Raw genomic sequence first — 9,199 nt, forward strand, 5'->3', positions numbered from 1 at the left:
TAAAAAGCTTTTGGGAAAGGATTAACATATACAAAACTTACTTTGAATTACATAAAATCATAGGGCTAGGAAAAAACTGGTTTCTTTGGGAACTTAAAACTTTGCTTTAATATGAGCTTAATTTCTTAGCCCTGAAAATTGGCGCGCAATTTAACTAAAGTTAGCCAGCATTAAAAGTCCTGAAAGTAATTAATTTCATAATTAAAAACTTTTCTATAATTAGTTAATAATCCTTAATTATAAGAAGAAAATAATATATTTACTAGAAAAATCGTTTTTTGAACTTAAAAAGTAAGTTTAATTTTGCTTAATTTGCTCGACAACACTGTGGTTTACTAATTGTAACAAATGTGAAGTTGTTATCTTACTCTCACACTTGCTAAGCGAGTAAACTTTTCTTATCAGTGCCCACTGAGCACCAGAATATTTGATATATTTCCCTTTCGCGCTCAGTGTTCGACAAACGCTCAGCGGAAACGGTTATTGTTATTAATTTTTCGGCCGACTTTTTGACTCGCGCTCCCTTTAAAAAGAGCAACAACAAACGAATCAAACCATTTGTCACCTGTGAGTGCAGTGTTTTTAGCAATAACTCAACCTTTCATTGTGCAAATTGCCAAATAATGTAATCATTTGCTAAATTTCGGCACTCGAGTGTTATCAGTGATCGTTTTAATCAGCCATTTGGTAGGCATTGTAAATACACAACCCCCTTTGCTCCACCTCCTGTCTGAAAAACCCGCTCGATCGGTTGATCGCGAATGAATCAATTTAACAACGAAAGCTAATCCTTGGTGCTGCAGATTTTCCAGCCTTTATGGCGTTTAAATTCGGACATTTATGGCCCACCCATATGCTCGTGTTATCTGGCCAACACTGATTATAGCCATTGATAAAGGCCGCTTGTTCGTGTGTAAGCGCGTTAATTGTTATTATTGGCTTATTTGGTGTTTTGGAAGCCTCAATAGCGATGCGATTTGTTTAAACAAGCCCACGGGGAACCTGGCAAATTGTCTCCATTCCCCAGTTTCTGATAACAAACGTGCCATTAATAAGTATCGGAAAGTGTTATTATATTTGCTTTAAAGAACTGACTGTCTTCGCCTGCTTCTGTCGTGGGCGACAACTAAAATTAGTAATTAGTGCTGCCAATTTCGAGGTATTTGCTCGATTAGAGTCTCCGTGACGCACTCGCATATCGACTATAGTTTATATCTATACATTGGTATTCCCAGTACACTTTTTTGCGGCTGCGTGATGAGATTTCAAACCAAGCCTTGATTAATTGCATTTGAATTCGGCAATGCCATACGATAGAGTCGGTAATTTTGCAAATATTATGGTGTTGTACAACAAGCCACTTTATTATCAGTATCTGTATCTGCTGGCCACTTCTCCAGCCGTTGAAGTGCCTTGATAAGATTCTCCGGATCTGCAAAAAAAATTGCCTTTGGCATTGGTCATTGGTTTTGCGAGTATCTTCACTCCCTTTCGGTTCTCAAATCCGTGACTTCGACATTGAGTGTAAGCCCCCGACTTTGAGATAACTCCCATTGGTATCTCGTCCCGTTTACTGTTTACATTTTCCAATTACTTGTGGAATTTCTGCAATTACCATAAATCGCTCGCAGGCGGGAGACTCGAAAATATACGAGATTTTGTTTAAATTCATTTGCTATATTTGTAATTGTTGCGCTGGTCAGCAACTCGAGGATCCAGAATTGCTTCCCACAGTGCGAGATTTACGAAAGTTCGCCGGCCACAAATTGTTTACGAATCACCTTTCGTTTGCGCACGTACAGTGAACTCTTATTTATTTGTTTATAACCGAATTAAAAGTGTACGAGCCAACTGATTTGCAATTGCGTGAGGTTAATGCTTCGCGGAAAATCCCAGAGGGAACCGGTTGCATTAGCTCCCCGGCGATAATCATTTATTATTAATAATTAATAACGCATTACTCACTGTGACAGCAGTTGAAGCAATGAGGCCCTAAGATGGACACCAAGCACTGGAAGCCATCGTTAAAGGTAATCGCACTGATCCTCACATTTTGGATCGCATGGGTCCAGGGACAAAGCGATTCTTCGCCGGTTGCAGTGGGCGAAAGCCAGGAGTTGGCCGATAGTACGTATTCCCTTCCCAATAAATATATATTTCACATAAGTCACACTCTAAGAGATGGAATATTAATCATTACAATTGCGCATTCCAGAGCCAGAAGTGAATGTCGTTGCTACGACGTACACCCTTGGCTTTAGCCTTTCTGATGAAACGGAATATTCCATCGATGCAGTCACTTGTCGCAATGGATCCGGAACGGAGACGAAGGCCAACGAGGATAACGTGTGGTAAACAAGGAGTCTAGAGTTAACTTTCAAAACCTTTAAAGTTTGGAACATTTTATGTAGCGAGAGCCTAACTGCTTGCACTTTTTATACCTGCGTGGTTTCGTTCCGATCAAATGTGCTGGCCAAACCGAAACCCTCGGACCAAACGATTTATGCCTACACCGAATATAAACGTAAGTACTTTATGTCTTTAAAAATTATTACCTAATAATCTTTTATAAAGGCAAATACTTTTAACTCTTAATAAAACTTGCTTTAACTGGAGAAACCGATTTTTTTAAGTATGTATTGTCGCTCCGTTTAAATTGAGAACTTACAGCCTTATTTTGAATTTAATTTATTATATTATCACACAAAATTTACTACTGATGCAGTTCGTTAGAGATTTTTAATAATGTTATACCTTAATCCTCCCCTTTTCGCCTCAGAGCCAAGGACCACTGTGACCTCGGTGGTGCCCACTTCGAACACCATCGAGGTGAGATGGAGAACCACCGACCGCGCCTGCGTGGAGTCCTTCCTGATCTCGGCGAAATCGGATGAGAACTCCTACGAAATCCAGCAGCTGAGTGAGAACAGCGTCTGCATCTTCACGGGCCTAAGGGCCTGCGTGGCCTACACGGTCACCCTGGAGACGAAGAACAACGCCAGTGTGGTGGTGGATCAGGACACCAGCGAGGTGGACACCCTGTACGCGGAGCCTGGAGACCTCGCCATGAACGTTTCGAATCTGTCCAGCGGAATCACGATCGTCACCTGGGGCGATCCCAATGAGAAGAACTGCATCAGCAACTATGTGTTCAAGTGGCGTCGTGATGATTGTGGAAATAATCAAGATGAGGACACCACCACCACCGAAGAGCCCAGTACTGAAACGACGAACGATATGGACTATGTTACTGGTTCCACAATCGAAACGACCACCTCCGAACAGTCGGACAATGAAGGCAAGTTTTGGAGGAAAACCTTATAAGATGCGAAGTAGGATGGATTTGTCAAGCATCGTAAAGATATGTTACTTTTCCTCTTTCAGTTGAGTGCGAGTGGACCGATGTCTCCTCGGACGGCAAGCTAAGGGAATACCTTTTAACCGATCTTCAAGGATGCGAGCTGCACACATTCCAAGTATTTATCAACGAGAACAAAACGGCCAAGGCTTCGCAGCAATTCACATCCGCAGAAAAGAGTGGGTACAAACAAAAACTCATATAGTAACCCATACAATAACCCGATTATTTTCCTATCCTTTAGCTTCCAGTGCTGTTTATGAACCCAGTCCCACAGCTGACTCCACTAAACTGTTGTGGACTTGGTCGGCGCCCCAAAATCATCCCAAGTGTGTGGCCAACTACAGTGTTATGTTGACGGGACCCACTCAGCGAGAGGAAAACAAAACCTTGGAGACTGTTACAGAGGAAATGTTCGCGACTTTCGAGGACCTAGATCCTTGTGGCATCTACGTGGTGGAGATTGTGCCCACTCAGTTGAATGGAAGTTCTGGAGCTAAGTTCCAGCAACAGTGCACCGTTGGCGAAGATCGTAAGTTGAGGCTACCTCTTCCCTAACTGCTAACTAAAGGCTCTTCATGTAGAGCCCACCCAGATCCTGGATCCCGAGGTGGATCCCAGTGCCTACTCAATGGTGGTCAGTTGGAGCAAGCCTGCGTACGCCGATCTCTGCATCGATGGCTACCGACTGTCGGGTTGGATGGAGGACGAAAAGCTGGTCGAGGTGGAGGCCCTCAGTGTCACCACCCAAAACACGACCGTAACATTTGACAAGAATCTTCTGGCCTGTCAGGTCTACATTATCCAGATCATCCCGTACACCAGGGAAAGACTCGATGGTGAACTGAGGAAAATCGAAGTGGAGACCAGAGCCGCTATAGTGGATTCCACTAAGGTATGAACTGAATATTGTCTGAGATATTATTTTATATTATATATTAATCACTTTGAAACTTATCTTTAAAAAAGGTTAAACTGGAACCAAAGCAAGCTGGCTCCGAGTTTCTGGAACTAACTGCCTTCAATGCAGACTACAATAACACTTGTCCCACGATCTTTGCGCTCTTTAGTTGCAATGCCACCACTGACGTCCGCAATCCTTATGCTGAGCGATATGTAGAGGGTCATAGCAAGCAAGGTCGGTATGGTATTCCATATAATACAATATTTAAAACTCACTATATAATAAAAATCCCTCTTTATTTCCAGGCTTCAATGCGAGTCTCAGTCCACTTTCGCCATACACCACATACGTATGCAAGGTGATACTGTACAACGTGGCTGGCCCATCAAATGCTCAAACTCTGGCTGGTGTACAGACCTCGACTTACTGTAAGTAATGAAAAGCAGATCTATCCTGAACAAGCTAAACCCATTTCATGGCAGTTCCCGAAGAGCCGACAGAAGTGGTGGCGGGTGATAAAAGCGATAGCAGCTTGGTCTTTGGCTGGCATCCGCCAGCCTTCTCGAACGGACCCATCAAGTACTACCAGGCCTTCCTGATGCGCCACGAGGCCAGCTACTTTGTGCCCGAGGACTGTGCCGAGGTCGTCCAGGACACCAAGTCGGAGACCAAGGGCGATGTATTCGTCAACTTTACGGGTCTGGCCCCGGCGGTGAGTTACATGATGCAGGTTGCCGCTCAGAACGACTTCGGAATGGGCAAATACACCGATCCCGTAATTGGAACCACGCTGCCAGCAGGTGAGTGCCACGAATAACGGCACACGCAAGTTAAATAAGAGATGTGTGCATCATTGTACTGTACAATTTGTACAACACTGAAAATGTGCCTCTTTTAATACCTTCTTCTGTTAATAACCTCCCAGTGTCCGACAACGTGACCCAGTTGACCGTAAAGTCGGAGGGTCCGGAGAACAACAACAACGAGTACGGGGCCAATGTGACCATCACATGGAAGGTGCCCTGCAAGTCGAACGGCGACATTGAGTATTTCCAACTGGGTTTCACCGGCCAGCGGAAGAATTATTCATCCGTGGAATTCCAGCGGAGGGTGCAGTTGGACCCGGGGAACCGACAGGGTCGGATGTCCTACACGGAAACGGAAATGCTGCCGCAGTACGACTACACGGTTCAGGTGGCTGTGAAGAATCGCGATGTGGAGCAGCTCAGTGGAAGTGTGTCAGGATCTTGGCAATCTCCAGCTGGATGTAAGTAGTTGAGTAGTTCTTAAAGTTTTTAAAGCATCATTATTATTGTTGATATTTTAGTACCCGTTGCTCCGAGTGAGGAACTCATTAAGCAAATGCGTGCCAATGTCGACGAGACAACGAGTCCCACGAAAACGGCAGTCGTTCGCCTTCCGGCGGACATAATGACTTCCGAATCGGGAGACATAAAGTATATGGCGCTACTATTGTCGCAGAAAGTTTGCGCTGGTCTTCCCGCCCTTAAATTCGATGTTGGCGCTGATTGGCCTCCGGTTTACTCCTATCAAACTGCAGGAGCAGATGGCACAGGGGATTGCTCACTGCAATACCAAACCACGGAGGAGCATTGGCATCCAGAGCCCGTCCAATTGACCAGAAGGAGCTCGGACGTGAACACAAGCTCCGACCAGGAGATAGTTTTCACCATTGGGGTGGACAAGTGCTCCGAGACCAAGAAGGTGTATTGCAATGGTCCTCTGATCCCGGACACGGATTACTACGTGGTGGTGCGACTCTTCACCGCTTCCGGTTACAGCGATGCTGCTGTGCTGAACTTCAGAACGAAGGCGGCCATCAAGGTGACCCTGATCCTGGTGAGCGTTTGCAGTTGTCTGCTCCTAGCCTTTGTCTTCGGATTGGCTGTGCTGTGGGTGCGAAAGCGGTTGGCCTGGTGGGTTTTTAGTTGAACAGTGTACCCAGAAAAAGTTTTTATTATGTAATATCTTTTTGGGTGAAGGAAACGTGACTCCGGCCAGGGCATCGAGGACCCTTTTGGCAATGTGATCGCCAAGAACTTCGCCATCTTTTACGCAGAGGTGGCCAAGCCGGAGAAGCTGGCACGGGAGTTCAAGGAGATCACAGTGGTGGCCTTGGAGTTGAGTTATTCCGCCTCCGAATTGGGCTGCCACAAAAATCGCTATGCGGACATATATCCTTGTGAGTATGAAAAAGACATAAAACAGACGTAGTTTTTGAGAAGTTGTTTTTGTATTTTCTATTTAATAGACGACAAGAACCGCGTGATTTTGGACATTGATGCTGAGGGATCGGACTACATTAATGCCTCTTTTATAGATGTAAGCATTTTGATTGGGTTTATAAAGACTTGCCTATTTAGTCTACCTAATTCTTAGGGTCATACCCGAAAAAAGGAGTACATAGCCACACAAGGGCCAAAACCAGAGAGCGTGATGGACTTTTGGCGCATGGTGTTGCAGTACAATGTCCGGATTATTGTTCAAGTCACTCAGTTTCGAGAGGGCAACACAGTGAGTACTTAAAAGAGATTCTTAAAACTTAAATATAACCAATCTTCAATCGCAGATCAAGTGCCATGAGTATTATCCCTACACCATGCGAGGATTGACAGTTACTGTCAAGTCGAAGGAGGTCTTCGACCTGTACGATCGTACAGAATTGACAGTGGTCCATGACAAGTACGGCCTGAAGGAGAAGGTTATCCATTTCTACTTCAAGAAGTGGCCCGATCACGGAGTTCCCGAGGATCCCATGCACTTGATTACGCTCGTTAAGAAGGTGAAGGCGGAAAAAAGACCCAGTTACTCGCCCATCGTTGTGCATTGCAGTGCGGGAGTGGGTAGAACGGGCACATTTATAGGTTTGGATTTGATTATGCAACGACTGAAGAGCGAGTCGAAAATTAATATTTTCGAGACGGTCAAAAAGCTGCGCTTTCAGGTGAGTTATTAGCCGATTACCTTATGGGTTTGATCCCCAACTACTCTTCAATATTCAGCGCATGAAGATGGTCCAAACGCAGCAGCAGTACACGTTCCTCTACGCCTGCACCTATGAGCTGGTGAAGCACAAGATTCCCAGAGCCGCCTTGAAAATGGAGGGTCGCCCGAAATCCGTGACCGCTCCTGCCATTTCCGCTCCCAAAAAGGTGAGCTTTCCCGACGTGGATGTCGGGAGTGGGGATGGCCTCGTCAACTCCAATCCGATGTCTGACCTGGAGAACGGTGTGCCCACCCTGCAACTGCCGGCCAGGTTTTCGGGCCTGCGGAGAAGTAGTCCTCCGGATGAAGACAATGGTCCTTCCACGAGCAGCAACATGTAGCAGCTGTGTATTTATTGTATTTGTTGCGGACGAGCTAAACTTAATAGCACAAATAGCCAAAGAAAATATGTGTCTAAAACATATCTAATGCGTTGCAAGTGATGTTTACCTAAAAATTGTATATGAAAAACCTTTTTTTGTACATATATATTTTATTTATAAAGAAGTGCATGTGTCAACGAGAAAATGGTTTTTTGATTTTCCCATTTTAATATTAGTAAGAAAGGCCCAACGAAATTATTAGTTCAAGGCAATTTGATTTTGAATTCAAATTTAGCGGCAAGGTCAAGCCCTATTTTCAGGCTAGAAAGAGACAACTATATTGTTACATGCCCATATCTGAAAGTTGTACAACACTTTTGTCTGTTGCCCTTTTGCAATACTGTTCTAGTAAATAAACTTATTTTGTTAAAATTAATATTTACTCCGCAAAATGTCCGAACGCAAAGTTCTTAACGTAAGTAAACCTTTAAAACCAATTAAGCACCTTAGCCACTGCATATATCGCATTTTTTGCAGAAATACTACCCCCCGGACTTCGATCCGTCGAAGATTCCGCGCATGAAATTGGCCAAGAACCGCCAGTACACTGTGAGATTGATGGCTCCCTTTAATATGCGCTGCAAAACTTGCGGCGAGTATATTTACAAAGGCAAGAAGTTCAACGCCCGCAAGGAGGATGTGGAGAACGAAACGTACTTGGGCATCAGAATCTACCGATTCTACATCAAGTGCACCCGCTGCCTACAGGAGATCTCCTTCAAGACGGATCCGCAGAACACGGACTACGAGATCGAAGCGGGTGCCACGCGCAATTTCATGGCCCTCAAATTGGCCGAGGAGCAGGCACGCCGGGAAGAGCAGGAACTACGCGAGGAGGAGGCTAACAACCCCATGAAACTACTCGAAAATCGCACACAGCAGTCGCGCAACGAGATCGAAATGCTTGAAAGTTTAGGAGGAACTGCGCGATCTCAATCGACGCCAGCAAACAGTCGACTACACCACCCTGCTACAGCAGTACAACACTGTGGAGACGGAGAGAGAACGTCTGGAGCGGGAGGAACGTGAGGATGAGGACTTCATTAAGTAGGTTTTTCAGGGTTTCCCTGGTACGCTTTTGTATTAAACATGTTATTTTCTTTTAGATCTGTGAACTTCAAGAACAAATCGGAGGGCGGCTCTCGTGTTGTGGCCGAGGAAATCATTGAGGAGGTTAAGGAAGAGCCGGTGGACCTGCTACCGGCTCCGCCACCAGCTAAACAGTCCAAGCCCAGCACGCTGAGTGTTTCCGCCTCTTCATCTAGCAAATTAACTACGTCGCAGTCCTTGGTTAAAAGGAAAACACCCTTGGTACTGGTCAAACCCAAGGCAACCACGGCAGCGACCACCAACGAACCGGCAACCACCTCCGCCACAGCACCTTCTGTTTCGGCGGCAACCAAAGCTCCAAATCCACCAGCTACAGCACCAGCTGGGCTTTCACTTTTAGCTGCCTACAGCGACAGCTCAGAGGACTCCAATTGACCAAACATTTACCTGACGCATTTCACAAGTAAACACCTATTAAAAACAAGTCAAATCACAAAT

The 9,199-nt window shown here is 45.2% G+C and overlaps 2 protein-coding genes across 3 annotated transcripts; both read left to right on the top strand.

The window, feature by feature from the left end:
* The first annotated feature begins 473 nt into the window (after positions 1-473).
* Positions 474-7,796, top strand: LOC108094032 (phosphatidylinositol phosphatase PTPRQ). Of its 2 annotated transcripts, none has more exons than XM_017194464.2 (18): positions 474-567; positions 1,974-2,127; positions 2,216-2,351; positions 2,412-2,524; positions 2,780-3,298; positions 3,385-3,537; positions 3,603-3,890; positions 3,943-4,253; positions 4,328-4,496; positions 4,568-4,690; positions 4,745-5,062; positions 5,188-5,529; positions 5,590-6,199; positions 6,266-6,465; positions 6,535-6,605; positions 6,663-6,797; positions 6,853-7,227; positions 7,286-7,796. In XM_017194464.2, the coding sequence occupies exons 2-18, from the start codon at positions 1,998-2,000 to the stop codon at positions 7,607-7,609; spliced, it is 4,317 nt and encodes a 1,438-aa protein (XP_017049953.1). In that variant the 5' UTR covers positions 474-567; positions 1,974-1,997; the 3' UTR covers positions 7,610-7,796. The 2 variants fall into 2 exon arrangements, with proteins under 2 accessions (XP_017049953.1, XP_017049952.1); XM_017194463.2 differs by having other exon boundaries at positions 1,977-2,127.
* Positions 7,797-7,969: 173 nt separating this feature from the next.
* LOC108093639 (splicing factor YJU2) lies at positions 7,970-9,198 on the top strand. Its single transcript, XM_017193796.1, is given in 4 exon segments — positions 7,970-8,066; positions 8,129-8,566; positions 8,568-8,698; positions 8,758-9,198. Coding segments are annotated over 4 exon segments (972 nt in total). The 5' UTR covers positions 7,970-8,042; the 3' UTR covers positions 9,137-9,198.
* Position 9,199: the final 1 nt, after the last annotated feature.

This window comes from Drosophila ficusphila, unplaced genomic scaffold, assembly GCF_018152265.1.
Source record: "Drosophila ficusphila isolate 14025-0441.05 unplaced genomic scaffold, ASM1815226v1 contig_414, whole genome shotgun sequence".
Taxonomy (NCBI): domain Eukaryota; kingdom Metazoa; phylum Arthropoda; class Insecta; order Diptera; family Drosophilidae; genus Drosophila; species Drosophila ficusphila.

Coding starts and splice junctions, on each gene's coding strand:
- LOC108094032 (XM_017194464.2), top strand. CDS start 1,998: ATGGACACCAAGCACTGGAAGCCATCGTTAAAGGTAATCGCACTGATC. Junction 3,299..3,384: donor CGAACAGTCGGACAATGAAG/GCAAGTTTTGGA, acceptor TTCCTCTTTCAG/TTGAGTGCGAGTGGACCGAT. Junction 6,200..6,265: donor GTGCGAAAGCGGTTGGCCTG/GTGGGTTTTTAG, acceptor TTTTGGGTGAAG/GAAACGTGACTCCGGCCAGG.